This window comes from Cardiocondyla obscurior, linkage group LG11, assembly GCF_019399895.1.
Source record: "Cardiocondyla obscurior isolate alpha-2009 linkage group LG11, Cobs3.1, whole genome shotgun sequence".
NCBI classification, from domain to species: Eukaryota; Metazoa; Arthropoda; class Insecta; order Hymenoptera; family Formicidae; genus Cardiocondyla; species Cardiocondyla obscurior.
In genome coordinates, this window is record NC_091874.1 from 2,411,734 (window position 1) to 2,438,878 (window position 27,145).

At 45.9% G+C, this 27,145-nt stretch overlaps 1 protein-coding gene across 6 annotated transcripts in view; it reads left to right on the forward strand.

Moving 5' to 3' along the window:
- LOC139106629 (uncharacterized) overlaps positions 1-27,145 on the forward strand; it is a 55,277-nt gene that overhangs the window by 20,288 nt on the left and 7,844 nt on the right. For 4 of the 6 annotated variants that reach the window (XM_070663544.1, XM_070663542.1, XM_070663545.1 and 1 more), the window contains exons 2-15: positions 5,480-7,035; positions 11,615-11,803; positions 13,193-13,303; positions 13,899-13,988; positions 14,240-14,326; positions 17,740-17,835; positions 18,192-18,426; positions 19,093-19,164; positions 20,316-20,481; positions 20,909-21,018; positions 21,335-21,510; positions 21,895-22,111; positions 22,776-22,897; positions 23,321-23,497. In XM_070663544.1, the coding sequence (XP_070519645.1) occupies positions 5,512-7,035; positions 11,615-11,803; positions 13,193-13,303; positions 13,899-13,988; positions 14,240-14,326; positions 17,740-17,835; positions 18,192-18,426; positions 19,093-19,164; positions 20,316-20,481; positions 20,909-21,018; positions 21,335-21,510; positions 21,895-22,111; positions 22,776-22,897; positions 23,321-23,497 (3,372 nt within the window). In that variant the 5' untranslated portion in view covers positions 5,480-5,511. The remainder of the gene's footprint in view (positions 1-5,479; positions 7,036-11,614; positions 11,804-13,192; positions 13,304-13,898; positions 13,989-14,239; positions 14,327-17,739; positions 17,836-18,191; positions 18,427-19,092; positions 19,165-20,315; positions 20,482-20,908; positions 21,019-21,334; positions 21,511-21,894; positions 22,112-22,775; positions 22,898-23,320; positions 23,498-27,145) is intronic. The other 2 variants (XM_070663541.1, XM_070663540.1) reach the window with 2 other exon arrangements.

Consider the following 27,145-nt stretch of genomic DNA (forward strand, 5'->3'; position numbering starts at 1 on the left):
CTGGACGGAGCGCCGAGGTAAAATTTCCATTATCGATCACCGCCGAGCAGGCTTATTACATCCTCGCGGGACCACGGGGTCGTAGTCACGACACGGCGACTCCTCTGCGGAATTGCAGAGCTCGCTGTGGCGCCGTGTACTCCTTAAATCACACCTCGCAGATTGATCGCCGCTATTTTCACTTGGTACCTCGCGCGAATTCCCATTACACCGACTTAGCGAATTCAAATGGCTAACAATAAGACGAGCCCGCGACGCCTTTGAACTCTGGCCTTTCATCCGTCTCTCGTTAGCGAAATATCGAATTTGTACGTAACGACCGTTGTCCTCGCATTATCTCGAAAGATTTCGAAACTGGGTGCGTTGTGGAGTTCCCTGTTTGCCGAGTGTGCCGACTGGTACCTTACCGAAAGTAATCTCGCTCATTATCTCGATGACCGCGCTCGGTATTTGAGCGGCGGACTCGCGGTACCGTTCGAGAATTTAATTCCGCGGCAGGCGCACGAAGCATACTTGAGAATCTCTCGCGTACGTGCGGAACGCCGGGCTGCCAACGGGCCTCGCTACGCACGCCGTGCGTTGTAAAACAATTAGATGCAAATCACCGACTGTAATAGACGTAGAATTACTCTGTAAAAATAAATTTACAGAAATAATAGTTGCAAGAATGTTATTATTAATTGCTCAACGATTCTGCGACGTTATCGAAATCACGTATAAAGTTGCACGATTTTTTTTTATTCGCACAATAATAATAATGACAACCAGTAACGCAGGAAACTATATTATTTCTCAAGTTCGCTGAATATTTTTACGGTGTGGTTTTCGTAGCGGACTATTTACATGGAATTTTTTTTACAGTTCGTACAACGCGATCTGCGATATTTTTAATGGCCGTGAAAAGGGAGAACGGTATACGCGAATGCATCCTCGCGTGAGTTCGTCGGCTCGTGTCGGATCCACGAGGCCGCGATTCGAGATTCAGCTGCGTGGACCTCGCGGGCTTAACGACGTCGAGGCGCATTTTTCCTGATGGAACTTAATTGCGTAAACAAGGCTCTATTTATTACGGTAATTCGCGCCGCTGCACGGCCGCGCTCGTCGAGGAATACCCTCGTAATTCGATCGCGTGATCAATTATCTTTCATTAACGCGACGCTACACAAAGTTCTTACGATTTTTACGGACACGGGGGAAAGAGCCTAAAGTTGCACCTGAGGTGGGAGCGTGGCTTCGTACGTAGCCAATTTTTTTTTTCCATCTTCAACGTTCGACAAGCCGTTTCGAAATGATTTCGTTATCGAACGGTGACCTCGAGATTTTCCGTTCGTGGCTTACTTTAGAATGTATCACCTATCTCTGAGTGTTTTCTCTACCCTTTTAAGCCCCGTTTATTTTCACCTCACGATTCGCTCCGGCGATCTCTCTCGGCTTCACGTTTCTGCAATTGCACGAGGGTTACGGCCCGACCGTACCGCGCGGCGGGGTGCACATTGTGTACACCTGTCGCTTGATCCAACAAAGGAAAAAAAAAAAAACGCTCTTCCCTTTCTGTCTCTCTCTATCTCTCTCTTTGTCTACCACTTCCATAACGTTCACTCTCGCTTACCGCATTTGGGCAGAACATTTTCCGTGGACGAGCACGACGGCGTCCAGCGCGTGCATCTCTGAATCGCGGTAGTGTGTCATTCTAAAAATAGAAAGAGGTTGAAACGAGAGGAAAGCTAAGGCGCGCAAGAGAGGAAGAGAGAAAGAGAAGAGAAGAGAAAGAGAGCGAGCGAGCGATGGTAGGACGAGAGCGAAGCCACGAAGAAGCAGAAGAAGAGAAAGAGACGCTAAAAGAGGAGAAAGAGGAACGGAAAGGGTACCTCCGTAGTCTCGGTCGTGAACCCGAGGAACGACCTCGGTGAAACGTCGGGTGGAGAGAAACGAACGAGAGAGGAAAAAGAGAGAAAGAGAAAGCAAGAGAGAGAGAGAAAGAAAGAAAGAGCGGGTTAGACGAGAACGTGAAGAGGAGAAGAGGCGAGATGAAATCGCGAGAGGAACGACGCGGCCGAGATGAGAGATCAAATTAAACGGGAAAGGGAGCCGATCTTGTGGACGCACCGGCGACGACCTTAAAAATCACCCTCGCGATCGCGGCCACCGCCGCCGTCCCGAAAACGGGAAGAGACTCGAGAAGCGGCGAATATGCCGCGGAGATCGCTCGTCACTTTCTAATTTTGAACCCTCTCCGCGTTGGTTTACGACATCGCGCTGGTTTACGACGCGATCGGAGCCCGCCGCACCCCTCTGTTTATAAGATCTCGAAGAAAGCTGGGAGATGAGCGCACGCGGCGCTGGAATTTGTCAAATTAGCGGAGGAACCCGCGGCTTTCCCGCGGCCGCGCGATGTACAGGAATACGTTCGGCAGAAACCGAACTGCCGTAAATGAAGCGCCGTATTGCTTTCTATTTTTAGCTCGCGTAAACGCGCGGCTTGAATTAACGTAAATAATCATAATCGCAAAGCGACAGTCTGTGGATAAATGGCAGAACTGTTATATCCACGCTCGTATTTGATAAAGCCTCGCGTAAGGTCCCTAGCCTGTTTATCGAAATATTCAACGCCGGATGTAAAAGCTAAACGACGACTTTCCGCCGCTGGGTGTTCTTTAACAGTTTTGGATTTCATATTTTCAAAGTGCATTCCGCCGCAGAAACTTAAAGCGCGACGCTGCGGAATGGCTAATAATAGGAGGGCTGGCTTGCCGGCCAACAGCACCGGCCCGCAGTCACGACCGAGTTCTGCACAGGCGTAACTTCCGTTAATATAGCGACGGTCTTGGTACTCCTGGACGCGTCTCGGTGCCCGCACATCCGCGTATGAGAATATTAAGACGGCACGCCGCATTCCACGGCGGTTTCCGCGATTTCGTAAGCGACACCGAGGGACTTGCTCCGCGCGAAAGGCGCGCTAAATGTAGCAACGAAGCTCCGAAAATACGACGCTCCCGGAGAACATGATACCATTATTTAAAGAGACACTACTTATTATTTAAGAAATAAAAGTAAAAAGAAAAAAAAAAGAAAGAAATATTTTACAAATATCTATAAAAGCAAATTACAAAAATTTGACGTTTTTTTAATTTACTTCTTTAACAAAATAAATTACTTCTTTTATTTAATTAATGTAAATTGGCGCAATAAAAAAATAAAAAAAATAAAAAAATGTACGGCATTCACGCAAACACTGCTTCTCCGCTGAATAATGCATTTTCCGTGGCTCTAACGATACGTGCCGTCGCTCGAAGAATTAACAAACATTGTCTCGAGCCTCGTCGAACCAATCAGAAGTTGCTCAACAGGCATGTTACGCGTCCGATCGCTCGTGATCTTGCGCGACCACTTGCGCGGGCTACATTTTTTCATAGCCATAAACCGATGCTGTTTCGCCGAGTGGCAGATGGCCGGCTACGTGCGCACCCGTTAAGCTTTCTTTACGCGCCGATATAGAGAAAGTTAAGTACGCTGGTCGAGGAGATTACATTCGCGTGCTTACGTTACATCTCGAGTGGATTACGCTGAAATGTAAATAACGATCGATCGGAAAAATCGCAAGCGCGATAGCTTTCGCGGAGGAAAATCGCGCTTTTTAATTTAATTAATTAAATAATTAAATGTATATTACATTGTTTTTATATTATTAGAAGACACTATGCGCGCGCTATTTTTTAAGACCCCACAAACTACGAAAAAAAAATCATGCGACTCACCGATCAGCATGAGCTTCAGCGGAGTTGAAGATTTCTGCCGGTGACTGTAACATAAAATACAAAATATTAATGTAGAAATGCTGGTATATTAATTAATAAAGTTAATAAAAAAGGTACATTTTTTTGTTAATTAAAAATTTTATTAAAAAAATTTATATTCACCTAAAAGTTGCTCCGCCGATGTATGATGCCCTTCCCGAGCCTGCTCCTCCTCTCAGATGGGACGTGTCGAGTCATCCTTCCACGCACAAGTCACCCGCGAACACCCCGACCGTGATTTTATAATCGCGACAATTATAGATCACTTTCGTGTGTCTTTGTTCGGCAACTCGCGTTTCGAATAAAGCCGAAAAAACTACGCCCGAATACTCAACGAACTCCCGGAACGACCGACGAACCGGCTACGGTTCGTATGATTCTTAATATCGGCGGTAACGACACTTTCGTTGTACGACGGCGGATGCAGCTGCGTCGATCTGTAACAAAAAGAAATATAAAATTAAATTGTAGAGATGCTACAAGTATTTAGTAATCGCACGTGCTCTACTCACACGGAGAATCACCACGTGCTCTCCTCACACGGAGTATCACACGTGCTTTCCTCACACGGAGAATGGAGAGGAGAGGATTGTTCTCGTATCGCGAGGTTTTCGTTGAACGCAAATTCGGCACGAACACGCGGTCGTTGCGTAGTGCGTACGTGTGCTTCGCGCGACCGCTGGAGAAGGACAAAGCGAGAGTGGGAGTAGTGGGGGAATATACTTATCGCGCGGCACTGTAGGCTCGCGCTCGCTATCACTCCGCTCCCCCCCGCCCCCTCGCCACCCCGCGGCTATCTATTCGTTACTTTTGTTCGATTTAATTGTAATATTTAATTAGTATGTCCAGACAAAGACGATACTTCCACTAAGTCGTTCTCAATCTCGAAAATCGCGAAGACCGTCTTTGCCTGGATATTTTAATTAAATATTAAAATTAAATCAAACCTCAAAATCGCCGATGTTAACTCTCGCTTGGCGTAAAGCAAGCCAAGCGAGAGAGAACTAATCAGCGTCGGTTTTAAACGGTATCAATTAACAACTAATTTACGCGTAAGATAGGATTTTGCACATTTAATTTTTATATTATAATTATGAATTATGAAATTTATTTATATAAACATATAATTTTCTACTTTTGCGGCCTCGAAACTCGTCCTTTGGAAAACCATCCTTAACGAAGTACTTAATGTAATTTATTTTCAACGAGAAAACGATCACGCCGCACATTTCTGTGCTCTACTGTATACGGAAAACGCTGTTTCATCGAAGTAAACGTCGCTTTCATTGCGTTGATTAAAACGTTAATTTATTTTATTACGTCGCTTAAGACGTTAATTTGACACGCGGTTTCTTGCAATTTTTATTTTTATTTTTTTTCGCTCCGCAGTAGCGCCGGGATATTTTTATCTCATCCTGCACTTTCTAGCTCGAAATTACATAGGGAAACCGGTTATCCGTAAGTGTTATTTATCGATCCTACATTTCGCGTTCCCGTTGCCCAGTTTCATCTCCGTATTAATTCGTAATTGCCTATAAGCTCGCGCGAGAAAGGGAAAAGACAGAGAGATGGAGAAAGAGAGAGAAGCAGCTTATTTTTTTTTTATTATTCTAATCTGCTTCTCGCAAAAATATTAAAACGTCGAGATGTAAAAGAAAATAATAGGCGTTCTAAATCTATTCTAGGTGTCCACGGCGTGATCGCGCGAGGAACCACGATGGCAGAGGTGGCGACGAAGAAGTCGATCAATGTAGTAAGTAGCAAGAAGAGCGAGGTGTGCGGTGTTCAGTCTAACAACGGCTTGATTGATTTGGATGATCTAACCGCGAGTAACGCCCAACTAATCACGCTGTGCGACGATGACGACGAAGACGATCTCGTGCTCGCGAACAACACGCGCAACGAGCTCGAGAGTGACGACAAGAGCCTGCAAGAACTGATAGAGAGCGAACTGGCGCTCAGGATCTGCGCCGGAAAGGGCGACGACGAAGCCGAGGAGCCGGAGAGCGAAGCCGGCCAGCCGGAGACGATCAGGAGAATCGTTCTGGACCACCGGCAGGACGCCGGTGACGTAAACGCGGACCTCATTGCCGCCGAGAGCGAACATTGCGCCTTGATCGAGGAACCGTACGGCCACCGAAACGGCCATGTGTCCCCGCGCGTCGATTTGGAAGTCGGAAAACTGGATTCGGCGCATTTCCACGACGAGGAGGAGAACCAGGCGCTCGTCAGACAGCCGGAAGCCGACGTCGCCCCGATAATCGTTCAGAAGTCGAGCGAGGTTGACGACCAAGAACCGAGTCGCGACGAGGTGGACGTTAACGGTGGTGAACGCCAACCGGTCGTCAAGGAAGTCGCGCCCGCCGCGGAAGACAATCCGAACGTTACGAGCGACCTCGTGGACGGCTCCTATCCGATCCGCGCGAGCTGTCCAGTGAACAAGTACGAGCAGGAGGAAGAATTGGTACCGAAGGCGTCAGATGACGCGGATCTCCCGCGAGCCGACTTCGAGAAGAACAGAAGGAGCGCGGACGTCGACATTCCGGACACATGGATCAACCAGCCGCCACTCTTGGACGGCCAGCAGGCCGCTCGGCTGGGCGGCGACTTCGACGAGGAGCGGAATGAAGAGTCTTCCATGAACGAGCATATCGGTACACTTAATGATTCCCGCGAGGACAAATCGTCGCCCACGGAGGCCGATTCGAAGCTGGAGGACGAATGCCGATTCTCCGACGTCGGCCAGATGTCCGAGATATCCGCGGAGTCGGCTAGCACGCAGGAGTTCCTCGACATGGAGCGCCGGGTGCTGAACGAGGAGGCCAACCAAGAAACGCCGGAAATCGCGGTGTCATTGGCCGTTGAAGGCGAGTCGCCGGAGTGCCTGGTCCACATCGAGGATGTGCAGCATCCGGACGAGTCCTCGAGCGAGTTTTCGGCGTCGGACTCGACCTTCATCGAGAAGACCGAGGTGGTCGTGTCGGACGCGGGGGTGATGGTCTTTTCGGAGACGAGGCGGCTCGTCGCCGAGCGGCCCGGTGGCCCGGACTCGTGGACCACGGTCGAGGAGGCCACGAGGTCACCCGGGGAGCGGGGAGACGCACCGGTACACGACGTTAACGACACGGCGAAGGGTGATAATGAGGGAAAGCAAGATGATTGCCTCGCCCCTTCGTCCCCTCGCGCACCCCTGGCCACGCCGGACGAGACGGAGACGAGTGATGTTTCTAACGCCTGCGACGTAAGTGTGCTGTTTTTTTTTTTCTTTTTTTCTTGGCGAATTAACTCGACGTCTGCTTGAGGAAACGGCCCGAAGGAAAGACTCGCCTCGCTTCTCGCGTGAATCGAAACTCTGCACTCGCGACTGTTTTCACGGCAAAATTAATGAAATGACGTGTCACTGACATCGACTTCTTGACGATGACGTGCGGCGTTCCTCGCGAATGAGAGCGCTTTCCTTCGAGCCGCCACGCTGATCGTACGTGCAGGTAGGATTAATCAATTGTGCTTGCGATTAAGTGCTTGGTTTTGTCTGCGAGAGTGATCCTCCCGAAAGCGATCGCTTCTTGTGTGGTGTTGCTCGGAATTGCCGATTTAATCTCGCGTGTAATCGCGAATAAATTGCGTAATTTATATGCCTCGATATTCCTTACAGAAATTATTACAAAAATTATTATAGAAACTCCCGAATCGATACTGCCAAATAAATACTAAAAATTAATAATTTTTATTATTAAAAGGCATTGTTCAACATTTTCTTATATTAAAAACTATATAATAAATTAATGCTAAATAAATAATTTCTATTTATTTGACGGTATTAATTTCGAAAGTTTCTGCAAGAGACATCGATAAGGGTTGTCTTGCCAACCCTTCGCGCTGCTGCGAACGTTCGCGTCCCGGGCGCTCATAATTCCGCGGGTTGCGCAAGAGATAAATCCCGCGAGCGTATTGTGCATTTGATCCTCCCAGCAATTTCTGCAAGACTAATTGCGCCATCGCTCCGCCGCAACTCCTACGCGTGTTTTTACACGTCGGGCCGATTAATCTCGTTTATCCTTCTTTTTTCTTTTTTTTTTTTTTCTTTTTTTTCCAGCAGCTGCAGCCTCCAGGTAAGAGATCTTAGCGAACGTACGTGGACTCGCATAATCCTCTGCCTCCCTCTTCTTCCCTGCGGTGTCGATGCGCTAAGTTTAGTGAATTTATATCTCCTTTGCTATTTATAGTAGCGCGAGTCGCCGAAGGAGTACCCGCGTGCTGTCGATTTATTACTCGAATTTCTCGACCTTTCCGTCTTAAATAATCAGGGACGAGCGTGAATAAGAGTTAACGATCGATTCTCTTCTTTCCTACGATCACACGCCTATTTTCGTACGATCGTAGTTTCTCGACGTGCCCTTTTCGCAACGAGTCGTTACTCGCAGAGAGTGCGCTATTCACTTTTATCACCTCGATACCCTCGGCGGTGCACCCTTCCACGATTCAGCGGCGCGTGACGATCGCTCACGCCACAAATCTTATGCAAATGCGAGGTGCCGTGGTCACAACGGAAGCCGGCTTATCGCCGGCGAGTCTCGCGTCCGTAACGCGCCGGCTTCGGATTTCGACCGGGCCAAAAGACGGGTTACTATTATTCGAGATACATTATTTCTTTTTTTAATTCATCGAATTCTAAGAGCAAAATTGTCTAGTCACTTTGTTTCTCTTCGCTTATATCTCGGGACCTAGCGTATAAATTTTAAAACATATTTTTCAATCAACACGCTAAATATTAAATAAAAAAGAATACGTTAGGCGTATTAAAAAAACAAAAAAGAAAAATAAAGTAAAAATAAGATAAATTAATACGGGAATTTTTTTCTGAAAAATGCTAACGTTTGAAAATTAGTGGGTCATCGCGACCTACGCTGAGGAAAAAAAAAAATCTGGCTCAATGTCGAGGGTTGAGGGCTGGACGGGATAAAAAGGCCGCGTCGAAGTCGATCGCGCGGCGGCCTCTTAACGGCTCCTCTTCGGCCAGGCTTTTCCCCCTGGAACATTCCTCTCTCCTCGGCCTCTCGGTTCTGCTCGGCGAGCAGCAGCAACGCCGAGCGGCTCTCTCACCTCGGCCAACCGGCTCCACGTGTCCGGTGGAAGCGGCCAATCGTCGGCCCACCGCGTGCCACGCTTTGAAGAGCATCGAGTTTCCTGAACCCGTTACGGGACGCACGCTCACCTCAGCGGGAGGAGAAAGAGAGGACGCGGAGTCCTCAGACATCTCCGTGGTATCGCGCAGCGCGGTTCTCCGTTTTCGCGTCCCGAGGAGCGACTCCCGAGGATGATCGTCGATCAGGTACGACCTGGACCACCGCGGTGAACTTGAACGTGCGGGAGGTGCGCGCACCAGACGACACGGTCGTTGAGCAGGAACATTTGCCCTTTTTTTTTCTTTTCTTTTTTTTTTCTTTTTTTTCTCTTCGGTCTCTCCTTGGGCTCTCCTCGCTTCTTTCTCCTTAACCGCTGTCCGTCCTTCTTTCTCTCTTTCTCTCCACGTAGTTCCCACTCTCGCTTTGCTCGCCGACCGTCTCGTTCGCGCTCGCAACCTCCGGCTCTAGCCTTCTCTTTCTGCGTCGGCTTTCGTCGACCCCGTTGCCAAGGTGGACGCGCGCGTTCGTCATTCTGAGTGCGTGGCCGATGCCGGTGCTAGAAGCTGCCTCGGACCCAGCCGGATAAACTAAGAGAAGAAGGTCCAGACTGCGCAGTGCGCGCCCGGAGTGATACAAGCTGCTGGTGACGCGACCAAGATCGCTTTCACGAGAAAGTCTCCTCGACAAGACGCGTAGGAACCGTCGGCCCGCCTCTCCCGAGCTCTCGGGACGAGTGCAATCGAAGTACCCGTAGACTTGGAACTTCGTGCTTCAAACGGACAGTGCTAAAGTGCAGGTGGAGCACCGTAAATCGCCGCTTGCCGCGAGGAAGTTGTTGCGAACTTTGATCGCGCGGTAGAATCGCGAGATGACTGCCAAGTGCGCCAAGATTGCCCTGAAATTGCGATTCGCGAAGCGGGCTACGTGCGATTTCTCCCAAAATTGTTCCCTGGCTCTTCGTTATTAATTAAGAAAATTGTCCCGCCGACTCGTCGCGCTCATCTTTTTTCGCTAAACAAAAATTCATCGCAGACAATTATTTAAAAAACAAAATCTAATTACAATTTTTTTTTTTCTATATTAAAATATTTTACTTTGACATTTTTTCGCCTAATTACCGTTCGTATTTCGAAGTGACGCAGTTGCGGCTATCAGTTGCTCGAGGCTGAATAATTAATAGTCAAACGTCGCGGCCGAGATTGCGTCGGTGCGCATTATGTCGCGCCTTCCTCGCGCGGCTCTTATTCCATTCCGGAATATTGCTTTCCGCGCGGCTTATCAGAAATCTTCCTTGTCGGACGGTCGTGCCTATCGAACAATTACGCCATCGCGTATAAATCGTTGGGGCCGTGAAAACACGACGCTCTTATCAGTCGTCCGTGATACCCGCGTTCGAAACGCGCCGTTGCTTTCGCGCTCCGTGCGAACCGAGGCCGAGTTGTGACTCGAGAAAATAAAAAACTGAATTTCTTCTAATAAAAGAAAGTAAAAAAAATGAAAAAAAAATAAAATAAAAGAACTTGAGGAACATAGAAGGGAAGCGTTTTTTTGGTTTTCCGAATCTCGATTTTTTTTATGAGCTCCACGCCGTTTACGTTTTCGCACCATTCGCTCGATAATTATTCCGTTACCTCGTATCGCTTCGTCATAAACGCGGGGCATAGATTATTGCCTGCCGGACGACAATTACGAGCCTGGCCGAGAATCACGTAGGCGAACGACGTTTTAATTGCAGCGCGCGTTATCGGGCTAGTTTCGCTCGTGGATGAAGCCGTGCGATTAGGCGGGTATTCGGCTCGGAATCTCGCCGTTCGAGCGCACGGATGGTCGGCATTATGCACGCTCACGTGCGCCCCGGACAACGAGAATGAGTCCGGTCGTTGGGAACGAAACGGAGACCGAAGTGCGGGACCCGCCGGGACATTTCTCGGAGCCACAGTTCGTTTCGCAGCGCGAAAAACGCGCTCGAGTTTTACTCCACTTGCGAAATTCGTCGGCTACGCAATTAGTGAAAATTAATTTTAATTTATTCGACGCTTCTCTGTGGGCTTCCGACGTTTTCCGGGAATTTGGTTAATTGTAATATTAATAATAAGTGGCAATTGTTATCGTTAATATGATTATGAATAGAATTAAAAATACAATAATATAAAAAATTAATAAATAAAATCACGCGCTCTTGCACTCGGTGGGAATATCGCGTTGCGACATCGTGAAACCGATATTATTGCTCGCAAATCGTGTTTGTTAGGCGAACGCGAACTTCCGCGTCGACCCGCGGAGACTGCGTTTCACTTAGTCCGGTGCGCGCAATAAAGACCATTGAATCCCGACTGTACAATGCACTGAATCCAGTTTCGCCCGCGTGCCTTTCTTGCAGACCGTGCGCTCGCCCACAACTCGCGAAGGAGACACTTGGGCCCACCTCAACAAACCTCCGATTAATTTGATCAGAAGATCTGATATCTGATCAAAGAGAAATTTCATGTGAAACAAATATTCTAATTAATTAATTTTCTTTTTCTTTATCTTCGTTTAAATTAATCGAGACTCGGTCCAGGTGGCCTTCAATAAAAAAAAAACTACCCGCGCGGACGTTCGAATTCTCGACAAGGCAGTAGCTTTAAACGCCGGCGGAGGAGAATTTCTCAAATGCAACTTAATAAATGTCTTTTTTTTCTGCTTTTATCGCAGAGCGAAAGCCGCGAGGAAACGGTGACCACGAGCTCCGCCACGGTGACCTCGAAGGGTGGGACCAAAACGAAGAAGAAGAGAATCGAGGGCGTCGCCGGCAACGATGCCACCTCGCCGAGCCTCACGCCGCGTACAAAGAAGACCAAGAAGAGCAAGAAGAACGATCTCGAGAAGGAGAACATCTCCGTGGTGAGTTGTAAATCGTTTTGATAGACGCGCACGTGTGCGCGGGATGTCCCGCAGCCATCCTTTCACCGGTACGTGCTCTATAACCGTCAAGTCTCTGCCGAGACCGGCGAAGCACTGAGACCCACTTCCACCAGGCTCCGATCGGTTTAATCGGAAATCTGATACGCGGTAGAAGAAAATTTCCATGCGACACATATAGTCTTTAATATGCCTTTTTATTGAGCCTAATGTTCGGTTAACTTAATCGGAGCTCGGTCCAAATGGGACCCACGGACAGCTTCGTCGTCTCGGATCAACAAAGATCGATTGTTACTCGAGCGACTCCCAGATGCGCGTAGCTTCAAATGGACCGTAGAGCGGATTACATAAACTTCCTCGACTCTTCTTAACTGAGCGATTCAAATGGCGGTGTCCGTTTGAAACTGTGCGCGTTTGGGAGTTTTTTTTTCTTTTTTTTTCTTTAAAAAAATTTTTTTTACTTTTTTTCTTTTTGTCGAGCGACGTAATCGAGGACGATTTTTTGACGTGCGCGTGAAACCGTTATTGCTAATTATTACGACGTAAAAGCTCTCGGGGCTATTTTCGCCAGCACGGATTAACTCCAATCTCGATTTAACCTGCCATTTATCTTGTTCCAATTCTTAGGATTAGAAAGAGATAAAAAGCGAATTAAGTCGAGATTGAAGTCGATTTGCATTGGCAGAGGTGGTTCCTCGGTGAAAACCGGAAGCTCGCGCTTTCGATGCCTCGGCTGCGGACCCGTCGGTCTTTCCGGATTTCCTCGGCACAGATAGGAGCGAGTTCGCTCCTCGTGGAATCGATGTGATACGTCGATCGCGACCGATATCGGAACGGTATTAAGTGGAGCGCGGGCGATACCGATCGCAACGTTTTCTTTTCACGAGGACCGTCCCTCCGCGCGCAATTACGGTTAACGAGCCGCGGCGGAGTCTCCATTTTCCGTTCCGAGAGGTGTCCTTTACGATGCCGGCAAAAAAGTAATTAGATATTATTTTATTAAATAATATATTTAACATTCCAATTGGCCAGGCAAGAAAGAGAAAATACGTCATTACGTTATTACTATATTTCTCCGTTAACGCATTACACTTTTTTTTGTCCGTGTACCGAATTATATTAATATTCATACATAAAAAAAAAAATACAAAAAAATAAATAAAGAATAAAAAGGAAAAAGCGAAGCTTGGTACGTTCGCAAAATGTGTCGCGAGCGAAACGTGGAGCTCGGCCGTGGCGTAATTGTTTCCCCGCTTCTGATTGTCGTACGCGACTAACGGCACGGCGCAAGTTAGAGTAGACGCAGCTTATTAATCACTCGTGCGGCTGCATGCTCAGTGTGTTTGTGTTTCTTTTGTTTTCGCCCATCAGAACTGTAGCTTACGAGACGCAAGCATGCACACGGGCACACGGCGCTCGCACCCGGAGACGATCGACTTTTCCAACGAGGACGATCTGTCGAACGTCAACGTTAAATCGCTGGTAAGTCAAGCCGAATATTAGCGCTAAATACTATCGCTTTATTAAGAAATTTCAGTTACCTGCGCTGTTCAATTAAGCTCGCCGTCGAAATTGCGCTGTCGCTAAACGTTAAAATCGTAAATTTTTTTTTTAGCTAATTAAGTATATATCGTAAATTGATACGAGACACGTTTCGAGTCTTTTGCGAGACAAAATGTTTTTATTATTTTTTTTTTTTCTCTCTCTAAGTAAGTTAAATTTTGAAATGCCGAGTTACAGCGGCATTTATTCGACATTAATGTCTAATTAAATAAAATTAACGTCTGGCATTAATATTACTTTAACAATATACATAAAATTAAACAAAAATAATGTAACTAGTTTATAATTTATTTATATAATTTATCCTCGTAATAATGAAACTAAGAAATTAACGATTAATTAATTAGTCTCGTTATTACTAGGTAAAACATACGAATTAATTACAATTAATAATAATATAACTAACCGAATGGAATAAATTATAATTTCGCGCAAAGCCGCTTGAAAGCTCGCCTGCGTTGTTGCATGCGTACTGACCCGCCTGCATTTTTTGTCCTTCTTTCTGCGCATGCAGACACAGAACTACGTCTCGGAGACGAGTCGCAGCGACCAGGAGAAGCTGGCCAGGGAGCGGATCGCCACCGGCGTGTCCATCAAACAATTAGTAAGTAACAGGCGACGTACGATCACGTTCGCGGCGAGGCGAGGCGATCACGAGGACGCGAGAGCGCGCGTCCGAGTAGTGTCGTCGAATTATTCGCCAGCCGCGGTACAGCCGCGTGGAGGCTGCGCCTCGTCCCTTCTCGGTCGACGGGACCTTAACGCGCGTTTTACCGCCGGAAAAAAGAAAAAAAAATCCGCTTTCATTAACAGACACACTCGTCAGATACATGTCCTTTTTGTCCCAACTAACAGTGTCGCAGCTTCGGCGACATCTCGAACATGAGTGACGGCGATCAGGCGGCCTTCGGGAGAGCGGCCCACGCGATGGAAACCGAGGAGGTTTGTATGCCGTACCGATTCGGTCGAAGAGACATACACCCGCATCGCGAATATCTCGTCTTTATCTATCATTGCCTTGATCAATGTGTGCGTATGCGTGTGTGTAGTTAATCGTTACGTAACAATCGTGCATGTTTGGCTATCGTTTGTTCTTAATTTGAATTAAAAATCTTTTTTCTCTGCGCTATTTACGAAGGATAATAATCTTAAAAATATGTTTTAAATGATTTGATTGATTTAACGATGAGATGTTTTTTAATTTGGAAGAACAAAAGCATTTTCTCGATTAATATGCAGGAGTTAAGCTTCCATTTATTTCTCGCGATATTTTGCAAATTTTTTAATTAACATTATTACTCTTATTTTATTATTTTATTACTATTTATACTCCTTTGCAATTTCTTTCGCGGCAATGAAGTAAATGAGAAGGCCGATCGCCGTTGCCTAGGCAAAGTCTGCAGGCATGCGAATGCTTATTAACGGCGTTGCAAATTAATTTCCGGTGTACGATAGGAATGAAGAAACGCATCGTGCAACCTTTGTTACTGCATGAGCCACTTTCGATATTCGCTTTACAGCGTCGCGGCGATATTACATAAATTCCAAGGCAGATAAACGTCCATAGTGTACTAATCGCATAATCTGGAGTGCGAGCTCTGTGACATTAATTTCTAATGACAGTTCAATCATTTTCCGCGGAAAATAATTTTATTTCTCTACGAAATAAAATTCGCTTTCAACAAAGTTTCGATTATTTCGATCGCATTTCTCGCGCGATTATTTCTGCAATTTTAACGACGAGAAAGCGCGACAAGTCGCGTGAAAATTTTAACGAATCGTTCGGCGCGTATAATAATTTTCGCCGGCTACAAAAGAATTCGCGGCGAGTTCTCTCTTGATAAGAGACGGTTCCCCGTTATCGCGTGCATCACAGAGCTCGCGTCTCTCAACACGATTCAACGTTAATCTGTATTCTCGTTGACCCTCTCGCCCCGATCGCAGAAGGCGAGGTCGATGGGCGATCTGAGAGTGTGCGAGAGGGGTTACTCGCGATTCAGCAGGGACGCGCTCGTCTTCGCCAGGGTGTCGGTCAAGGCCCTCGTAAGTACCTCACTCGCGAGCAGACGGGCAACATTCGAAGCCAGCCGAGCGCGAGCGGATAAAGCGCGCCTAACGAAACCGGAGCCTTATCGGGGCTCGCGATCGACGATCCGCCACTCGGGAGTAACGATCTACGATGCCTCTCGCGGCGGGCGTGTAATTGTTCTATCCTACGGTACCTGGCGGCGGTCTATTACGCATTTACCGTGCTCGCATTAATCGCGAGCGCGAGGCGAGCGAAGGGAGCGCGCGAGCGTCGGCTCGGCACCACATGATGTCAGCTTCGATCGCTTCGCGCCGGAGGTGCCGGCTATTTTCGGACGTTCAACGGAAATCCGCGGGTACGATCCTAACAGAAGCGATCGGAGGCGTTCTCCGGAATGAGCGCTCGGGTCAAGTACACCGCCACGTCGCTTCGCGAAGCCGCATGCCGGAGCAGCTCGCCGTCACGCCGCGAATGCCGTCTCTCCATTTATGGAAGGGCCGACTTGATAATGAGAGACTACTTATTTGCCCTACTTCGGCCGAATACGAGGAAATACGGGCTCCGGATGTCGATCGCGCGATCGCGAGTTTTTCTCTCTTTTTCTCTGCCCTGTGTTTTTATCGGTCACGCGATTGTCGGGATTTCGACACAGCCTCCCGCTGGGAAAAGAAGCGGGCATCCCGGATCGCTTCGAGACGCGTGCGCTCCCGTTGGAATTTCGCGTTTTTTTTCCTTTTTTTTTGCGCTTAAACATTCGAGAGTGCAAATATGGAGAGAAAAGCGGGAAAAGCGGGTCGAGTTTCTTCGTGATTTGCGAGCGACGTCGATGCGGCACCTGCTAAATGTCGCAAGCTGCCTAAGCTTTTATTTCAAATAGAAAAAAAAAATCTGATAATGGACGATAGAAATTGACTAAAATTAATTAATTTATATTAAATGGTATTGATAACTGATAAAATATTAATTAATTGCTCCGAAATCAGTCATTCAAAATGCATGACTCCATGGCTGCTTCCAATGTTGTCTTTCGCCGTTCGTTTTGCTCCTCTTTCCCGACGCAGCAGTTGGCACAGCTTCGATTATCAAAACGCCTTTTACGTATTAAAAAAAAAAAAAAAAGAAAAAAAAAAAAAAAAAAAAAAGAACCGTCTTACTTTTATTCTCGCCGCGTTAAAGAAAAAAATTTCTTTTTTCGAAGCTTCTTTAAACAGCTGCGAATAATTCGACTTTTGCGGCGTAAAATTAAAAATAGCAACCAACGATCCTGCAAATAAAATCCTCTTTCTCTACCGCGTACTCGCGACGAGAGCATAATGCACGTGTGTCGTAGAGTGTTGCACGGTGGGACGCGAGCTGGCTTCGGAAAAAAGGGACAAATTGATACTCTCGGAAGCAAATATTAGCTCGAGGTGCCATCGCCTTCGCGAGAAACGTCTCTGCTACTGCAAATTCGAAGCTCGTTTCTGTCGAGAGTTGGCTAACTGCTGCGCGAACAATTATCTGCCCATGTGCTCGTTTTTAATTGCCAAGCCGTACTAACCTGCGACCTGTTTCTTCTCGTTGTTGCGCGACGCTACCCTCTCCCGGCATGCGACCCTTAAAACTGACACTCGTGAATGAAACCGACCCTCGGGGGGACAGAGGGCTTCCTACTGTAGTTTGGCAAGCTTAACGGACGAGGGTAAGGACAAGGATCAGGCATGCGAGAGGCCGAGGTTCGAGGTAAGACTCCGAGGTGGACCTTTGACTTGAGTCATACGAGTTTTTTTCTCGTTTTATTATTATCACTTTTTTTTTTTTTTTTTTAATCGCTTTTGCCGCTCTTAGAAAGAGATAAATTGCGCTTCGCTTTTTTTACTCTGCGACTGATTTCACCCTTTCGAATTTCTGTGTACGATCTCTCTTCGAAAAGTTATTACCGCCCCTCGTGTAAGTCGGAAAACGCAAAAGTGGAGTTTAGAACAATTTATGCATTTTGCAGCGTTTTATTTTTCCTCGACGAAAGTTTCTGAATTTGCGAGTGGAATACTTTCGATCAGACATAGTCGACAACCTTCGGTAACTTAATCATTTTGCGTTCTCCGTTCGTGCACAACGGCGACTTCGTACTCGTCTACTTCTCCCTTTTATTTCCGCCTGCATCTTATTTCGATAGTAAAGAACTGTCGAGAAATACAATTTCCTTCTCGTTCGTGGATAATGCTAGAAAAATGTTTGCCTGCGGAACGTACTCTTTCGCACCTGTCTTTCCCCCTGTCTCCCTCTTTTCTCAGCCACTCGATTCACGCCGCCCGTTATCTGACGTTCCCATCGTTTGTACTTACAGAAATCGAGCTTCAACAAGTTTGACGCTCTTACCAAGAAGACGGTTTTGCACGTTCGCTCGGTCGACGCGGGGAAGGTCCAGCAGCAACTAAACGCCGTAAGTCTCCTTCATTTCACGCAAACCTCATTAAAGTACTTATCGCGCAACATTTCTCCGACGATCGTAAATCGTAACAAAAAAAAAAAAAAATCTACAAAATATCTTTTTTATTTAAATTAAATTTTTAAATAAACCATTTTTATTTTTTATAATTTTCTTTTTCTTTCTTTTTTTTTTTTTGAACTCGCGGTTTAAGTTAAAATTTTTTGAGCAATAAATCTCTTTCTTAAATTCGAAGTCACGTAACGCGTTTAACCGGGATTGATCCGGAGTGCGTCGTCCGTTCGCTTCCCCGTCGCGAGGAGGTGAAAGTCGCGAGGGTGCCAATTAATCGGTGCACTGGTGCGTTGCAGGTGGGCCAGAATGCCGACGCGAACGCGAATTGTCGCAGCTGCGGCAAGGTCGTGTTCCAAATGGAGCAGACGAAGGCCGAGGGTCTGGTCTGGCACAAGAATTGCTTCCGGTGCGTGCAGTGCAGCAAGCAGCTCAACGTCGACAATTACGAGAGCCACGAGAGCACGCTCTACTGCAAGCCGCACTTCAAGGAGCTCTTCCAACCGAAACCGGTCGAGGAGTCCGACCAGCCCGGTAAGGCGATCGCCATTTCGCGCGGTAATCCGCTTAAAAGGATCGTCTTCGCGGATCCGCTCATTAAACCTCGCCTCGGACGCTCAAATTCACCGTCGGCTCCATCTCGCCTCTAATCTCGGTTGAGACTTTGCGCGGAGAATTATGCGAGCACCACGAGGCGCAGAAATATTAATGTTCCTCAAGGGAAAAGTTGGAAAAGATAGAACTCGCTCACGCGGTCAGCGGCAGATCAATTCCGGTCGCGTTTGTCGCGGAATGTAATGTATGTACATATTTCCGTCTGTAGCGGATCTCGTCTTGTCTTAAGAGCGCGATGCGTGTACCGGAGGACGATCGCGTCGAGTCGTGGACAATTAGAGAAGATTGATCGCCCGGTGAGAAGATAATGATAAGAAATTATAAGAAATACGACTCTATTTTCGACGTGATACAGACAATGGCGTAGAAAATTTAGATACGACGCGCTTAACGTTGTTTTAATGCGCTGGCACGATTCAGAAGGCCCGAGTGTCAACGGTGGGCGAGAGACCCAAGTTTGTTAGGCTCTTTAACGCGGTGGCTGGAATTGCGATTCTCATCTCGTTTCTTTTCCCGTGTAAATTGCGCGCGAACGAACGAGGGGTATCGTTAATGCGACAAAGAATTGTCTTGTGAACTCCGCAGTGCGACCTCGAAAGCCGGAGCTGATCATACGGGAGAACGAGCCGAAAGAGCTGCCGCCCGACGTGGTCAGAGGTAACGAACAGCAACGTCAACGTTTGACGGGGTGTGTGTGTGTGATAGTGGCGTGGAACAAAAGTTGCCAGATTGGGCTGCTTTTAAAATCGAACATTTCCAAATCCAAATTTTAATTTTATAAATTAAATTACATTTAATTAGAAAAAAAAAAAAAAAATTTCTTTTATAAAATTAAATTTTATTAATTTAAAAAAATGTAAAAGCGAATGTCCGCATTCTGAATTATTTCGAGTAGTCAAAAACCTGCTTTTGAAGAATTTATATTGTGAAAGATATTATTTTTTTTTTTAGATAATTTTAATTTACGGAAAATAGCCCAGTTTGGTAACCCTGACGCCGGTTTTGCCGAGTGGCTTTTTAACCGATGACTGGCCGCCGAATCGAAAATTTATCTGCGCGTCAAATCGCGTCCCGATTGGCGTGCCGATTAATAAAGCGAGTCGCGCCTCGTTATTGGCGCCGGGCGTTTCATTAGTCGGCATATTTTTCTCGAGACCCGCGAGCCACTGGCGCATTCCGCCGAATTACGATGTGGCTCGCACCAGCCTCGCTGTCAGTGTTAAAATTAACTTTCCGGCTGCATGGGAAAAATAATGTCGTTCGACTGGCGATGATGCTTTTAATGATCCACGCGCTGCTCGCGTGCGAAATGCTAGTCGCGTATTTTAACGCATCGCACGATTGTCAGTGTGTCCCCTTCACGTTTCTCAGCCTTGAAGAATGTCGCTAACGTGTGGAAGTCGTGCAACTAATTTGCAAACTTACCGATGAATTATTGGAGAAATAATCCTGCAACATTCCCGTTCACAATGAAACATCTCTCGGCGTCGGCTCCGCTTGGAAGCGGAACATCGCGGTATCGCGGTGTCGCACGAAGAAAGCGAGGTGCTCGCAAGAGCCTTGACCCGAGATCGATCGCATCAAGGCCCGATCCTTTCTTCCCGACTCAGGTCCTTTCAGCCAGACTCATTTTTCAGAGTTTTCGTACTCGCCTCTTCCATGAATCGTCAATCTCGAGTATCTAACCAGTTTCCTTGCCGCGGCGAAAGAGAAAGGGTGTCGAAATGTTTGAACACCGAGTGCGCTCCCCGCGGAGAAGAGGTGGAAAAAGAGGGACGTGAGTAAAAAGATCTCTTTCTGAATTTCAGCTTCCGATAAACCTGATCTCGGACTCGAGGAACTCTCGAGCCTGAACGTCAAGTCGCGCTTCCAAGTCTTCGAGAAGGCCAGCACGGAGAACGCCAATGAGATCGAACGCTCGCCGTCGCAGATCGCCGTCAAGAGATCGCCGAGTATTCTCAGCAAATTGGCCAAGTGAGTGGGTGACGTAATTTTCGGGAGGTGCTCTTTGCAGTTTCGAACACCGCGCGCGGCGAAAAGGGAGTCTTTGCGTTACGTGTAAAATTAATTTTGTGTACATTTCGTTACAATCGATTGCACCGTGCGATTTTATTACGTGAACTTTTATTATATTTAATATTAATTAAAAAAATATATATCGCTTTTAGAAATCTTGACATTTGCGATTATTATATGTATAGATGAAACTGTCGCTGAGTTCATTAAATCGTCCACGAGTGACGTGTAACCAACACGGATGACGTTTTCGCGGTATTCAATAGTCAGCGGTTTTCTTTGCGTAATTCGAAGTTTAAAAAAACACGGTGTAAATTATTACAACAAATGTATTAAATCCGTCCGCGATGACGCGAAGTACCCGTGAATACCTTTTCTCGTTCAGATTTCAGGCGAAAGGCATGGACATCGGCGTGGCGGATGAATCTCTCAATGGTATACCGTACGAAGAGTCCAGCGAAAGCGAAGACGAGGTGGAAACGGAGGAGACCGAAGGTGAGATTGATAAAAAACCTATCAAAAATCTGTAGACTCTTTAGACCTTTCGAGTACGAATTTTTCAGCCTAACTAAAGTCCTTTTAAATCGCACCGAGTAATAAAGACACTTAAACTTAACAGAATAAATCTTCATTAAGAGAAAAGAACCTAAGTATATGATTAACGCTAGATTAATAAAGCTACTATCAATAATAATAATTCTTTTTAACGTACATTACGTTTTTTAATTAATTTCTTCCGCTGGTAAAAACTTCTCGTTTTCGTTATAATTTTATAATTTTTAATTTTTTTTTAAATTTTTTTTTATTTTAGAACTGGATACCGAAATCATAAAGTCAAAACGCAGCACGCGCGAGCGACCGATCAGCTTCTCGAAGATGGACGACATTAAGAGCCGCTGGGAATCAACCAGTCAGCAGGGAAGGCGCGAGGTTCAGCGCGAAGCCAGAAAGGAGGAGATCGCGGGAATCCGATCGCGATTGTTCTTGGTAATTTCTTTCGCCCTGTAGACCCGCGTGGAAAATTATCGGGATGAATCCATAAGTATCGTCGTCATTATTTCGCGGTGAATCACATTTTACAGCGGGCGCGAATAAAAAGCCGCGCGGCTCCGTTGTAACGGTCTCAACATTTACGTAGTCGTTCTTTTTTTACGTTATTATCGCGCGCGTGACGCGTCGTAAAAGTGTAAATTGAGCCGTTGAAAGACAGCTGCGCGCATTTCTTTCGCGACTTTTATCCCAACCGGCTTCTCTTTTTTTTTTCCACGCGGAAGCCCGCTCCTCAAATGCGACAGATAATTCTGCCGTCGCGTCGCACTTCTCACCGGCAGCAAACCATTAATCTCTCTCTCTTCTTCCTCCGGTTTGCAGGGCAAACAGGGTAAAATGAAGGAGATGTATCAACAGGCGGTAGCCGGAAGCGATCGCGTCACAAAAATAAACGCAGCGGAAGAGATCCAGCATTCGACCACCCACGCTCGGTCTCTCAAAGAAAGATTCGAGCGCGGCGAGCCGATCGCGGCCTCGGACGATGAAGCCGACAGTAAACCGAAACCGGAGAAGGCCGACGAGGAGGTGATCGCCGCAGGTAGGAAAGGGGGTTTTCGACGATCGATTACCCGGGAAAATTGGAAAATTACGAAAAGCCGAAACGCCGAGGTGGTAACTTAAAATAGGTCTGAAATAGACCGGCGAAATGTTTGATCGAACATTTCTGCCGCATTATGACTGCATAGGAATAGAAGAGGAAGTATGTGATAATTCTGAAAATACGCGCGAGTGATTCAGAAGCTATAAATAAATTATCCACGATTGTCGACGAACAAAAGGATTTAATATTAACGTGAGAAAACTCTCGAGTACAAAGCCATCGTTATTTTATTTCTTTTTAATTAAAGTTTTTTTCTTTTTTTTTTTTTAATTTTCCATTGATAAAGATTTCTCGTTTGCTTAATTGTGTTGTAAACGCGTTTGCTTCCTACTTGATAATTTTAATATTAATATTCACCTTCATCTTATGCAGTCACTGTGCATCTTCAATGAAAACTCGAAAGAAAGCAGCCTAGTATCTACAAAATAGAAGATTGTGTTAAGAGGTCATATCGCTATTCAGCGGCTTTGTGCGAGAAATTAATTTTTCTTCCGAGCAAAAGTAGACCGTTATGAGTCGTCGATTCGATGCAAAGTTACCACCTGCTAATTGACAGTTTACGGGTGATTTATGGCTAATCTATGTTGGTCGTGCCGCGCAGGAATTAGCAGGAAGTCGCGGTCGCTCTTTTTGGAGCTGGATGCCACCGCGGCGAAAACAGGACGTTCGGTGACGCCAGTCCTTCCGAAAACGCCGACCGAGACCTCACGACGTGCACGAGATGTAAGTCCGATTTCCTTTATCTATTATACATGCGTATTTAATTAGCCTGAATTCGCGCGCCGTCTTTCAAGTCGTTGAAACGTCAATTCGCCTTAAAACAACCAAGTTAGAACTTCTATTTGTACTCCAACATATATTTCCTCGAATAATTAAAATATTAATTTAATATTTCAAAACGTAGTTTCTACTCGAAGTGAGATTATCGAAAATGATTTTTATTCGAAATTATTTTATTATTTATTATGTGATATTGTTCGTTGTTAAAAGTAATACAGCGTCAAGGAAAGTATTTCTTTTATTTTTTTTTTTATTTCTTTTTTCTTCTTCTTAAAATGAGAACTGCGTGAGATTTTTCACGAAACGCGCACGCAGCGTCAATGACGTTTGGTAATGATAATTTCCGAAAACGTTTGTGCGAAAAAGGCGTTTATGGCTCGTCAAGTCTCGGACGACGTGGTGCGCAGCTCAGACACGACCGAGGAGGTCCACGTGGAAACGTCGGAAATTACAAACAAGTTCAAATTCTTCGAAACCTATAAGGAACCGGAGAAACAGCGGAAGCAATTTCGCATTACGCCGCCCCGCGACGGTCAAGTCAAGGTTCGGTCTTTTGGGCCTCATTGTCGTTGATTAATTGACTCACACTTTTGTGTCGATTTTCTCTAACAATTATATGCGTGCTGACTAATAAAATCGCCGCAATTCGCTGGACTGTTCCACGGCGAATGTGACGTTTGCTTATAAATCGCGGAAGACACCGGGAGAACATTTTAAATTCTATAATTTTTCTTTTTTTTTTTTTATTATATTATAAAATTTAATTATATAATATTAAATAATATTTTAATTTAATTAACTGTTTATTTAATGACGCGAGTGTAATTAATTTAACTCTTTGTTTCTGCACCGTTATATTTCGCACGGTTGTAAATTATTCCCTTCAATTGAAATAATTATCACTGACATTGTTATCGACTTGAGCGTGAAGACTTTCAAATTATCGATGACGAAGGATGTAAAGATATCTTAAAACACGTTTAGCGTTATTATTGAGGGGGAGAGATAAATTTCGCAATGCGGCGCGTGATATCGGTTTCCTCAGAAACTGCGTGATCTCATTTTCAATTAAGATAGGAGAAATGTTTGCGCTCGTGCGCGTTTGACCATTTCAAATTGCATCACGCTTTTAATCGTCTGCATTTTCATGAGTGTTTTACTTTTTTTTTGTTTTTTTTTCTTTTTCTTTCTTGTTTGATACTAACGCGATTTTGCATTACTTTCTCCGATCATATAGCTCTTCGCGTTAAGTAACATTTATTATTGCTTGATGCTTTATTTAACAGAACGTTAGCTCTTAATTAAAAGAAAAAAGAAATTATTATTATTATTAAAATTAAAGTCGATCACGTCGATCACGTTGTACAAGTTATTAAAAGTAAACCTCGAGCTACTTTTTTTAAAATTATGAGAAAGTCCAGGCCACCCAAGATCAAGCAGCAGTCACGTTCTCCTTAACTTCCCCCTCGCAATATTTATTTCTCACACATTTTCATATCTTAAAACAGTTTCGTAAAATAATGAGAAAAGCAATTAAATTATTTTTATTTAAATATTTTCCTTCAAAGTGAAATATATATGTATATCTGTAACTCACGAGCAATAAAAAAAAGAAAAAAAAAAAAAAGAAAAGTCGTTAACTCGCGCGAACAACCCCCTCGAGTTTATTTCCACCTGTCGGAGGGTGCATCCCCGGCGCGAACCGGCGGGCTTATCAATAATTATCGAGACGCGATAAGGAATCCTGCGGCAGTTTTCGCGAAACGCGACTCGTAATAAAGGGGGGCCTCGCGCATCTCTCGGAGGACCGGCGCGAGTCGGTTCCAGCAAACCGAGCTGTCCTTGAACCCCCTCCCGGAGTGGTCAGCAGCCATACTTTTACCGTTAGTATTCCTACATCCTTCCATTCGTGAGGAGCGGGTAATACAAGCGGATCGGGCACCGGGGCCCGGGAGAGCCTCGGTCGAGGGAAGGCGCGACGGGGCCCCTCGCAGTAACTCTTTCTCACACACACATACGCACACGCACACCAGCACGCACGTGCGGATGTTCCGAGGGGAGGAGGACACACACCGGCGGTCCCCTATCCTCCTGCGAACGGCATAGCAACCGGCTGTCGCCGCACGAACTTCTCACGAGCCCGAGGGAAGGAGAGCCTCCCTCGAGAAGCGCGCCGGAGTCGAACGACGACGCTCAGTCTCGCGCCGTTCGCCAAAGAGGGTCCCAAAAATCACGGAAAGGTAACCGCCGGTCCAGGTTAAATCTCGGTTACGTCTACCGGAGAAAAGATCCGTTTTCCGTTTCTCGAGGGAAAAGTTCAGCCTTTAACTTTGGAGTATTTTAAAATATTTTTAAGGAATAAATAGAGTTCATTCAACGACGTTGGGTAAAAGTGATCGAATCGAGTGTGTTTAAGTCGGAAATATTATAAAATTGAAGTTGGGCTCGTTTTTTTTCCCCCCTCGGTGTACCTTTCGCGGCCGAGTGACGCTACGATTTAGCTAATGACCCGCGAGACGGTCGATTTGCACGCTCTTCCTCGGGGTCGGCACGAAACCGGTACTTCGTATCGATAATTTTTGGTTAATTAGAGTTTCAGTGCTCATCAGTGGTGTATTTAATTGTAAAAGAAGATTTTCTGAGAGGCGATCCGTTAATTCTCTGTGATCGAGAAACGTTTTTTCGGGATACCGTTTGAGGAGACCTCGCGGAGAAATATCGCGTTCCACTTCCCACAAAAATCGCACACCGCGTACGCACGAAGGTTTCACTCGAAGCTAACATTATCGTGCGACTCAATTCTTTCTAGCGACGCGTGTTGAACGTCCGATTTTTCCTCGCATTCTTTTTTTTGTTAATTGCATAGAAAAGTAATTAATTACATTCTCGCTCGATTTATATACCGATCCAAAGCCTAAATTACATCCTTTTTTTCTTTCCACGTCATCCGTGCGCTGAATGCAAGATCGCGATCGTAAATCGTTCTACATCGAGCGACACATCCCGACGTGATTGCAGACGCGTGGAAGTTGCGTGAGACTTTCATATGAAAGTTTCAACTACATATTTAGAGCGCGCAATTAATATGCGCGGCCGTGTTTTCATCAAATTACTGCCAATCGCTCGCAATTAATTAACAGTTCGAGATTTCCTTTCCGCGCGATCTCGAGCTGCATTTTCGTCGACGATAAAGAGTTCGGGGAGAAAGAAAAAAAAACAAACAAAAAAAAAACATAATTTTGAATCTAACCATGGTTTTATGATTTTTTTCTAACGATATAAATACGATCGACTTGATTAAACGTACAGTTGCGCATTTATTATAAGTATTTATCGTTGAAAATGTCATAAAATTATGGCTGGGTTCTATATTCTTCTCTCGGCGCGGCTTCGTTTGCCACTTGACGTGCCGAGGGATACCGTGTGATCAAATATCCTTTCTGGACTGGTGGCTTTGTGGAATTCCGCTGGAAGTACTCTCCCGTAGATCCTCCCGACTCCATTACCGCAACAGAGTCGAGATCTCTGATCAAGAATCGCGATACCAAGACATTGCCACGTTTTTTTTTTTTTCTCCCCTCCTCCTACTTTTTTTTTCTGACTCCGTCGTAATCAAAAACTGTCAAATGAGATTAGACGTATCGCTTAATTTAACTTCAGCTATTTTAATTGCGCGCTTCGAGTATAATAACGTGTCTGTACGAAGGTCTCGGGGATTTTGTTCTCGGGTCGGCGCTTTTTTTTTTGCCGGACTCGCCGACGTGAGCGAGAAACGAAGCGACCAGATCGTCGTAAGTGACGGCAATTGGCCGCCGGCGGAGTGCGTGGTACCGCTCTCTTGAACCTGTCAATTGATCGCCATTAAACGTCAACCTTGCCGCGTTACCGCAACCCCCTTTCGTCCGATCAAAAAACCGGCGTCTCGTCACAAGTCTCGGCGCGAACCGGTGCGAGGGTGGCCTTTTCGAAGTGTCGCGGCACTACGAGTCACCTTCGATCGGTGATCAGGTTCTCGATTTACCTGACCCACCTAGGCTCAGGTATAAACGTTCACGGGCCAGTCTAAGCCTCAAGAAGAGCCCGAACCCTCGTGTCTCGAGAAGAATAAGTCCTTTTTTTTTTTTTTTTTTTTTTTTTTGAATAACAGAAATTCTTGTCACGCTTTTAATGCTGCAGTTGAAATCTCGAAGC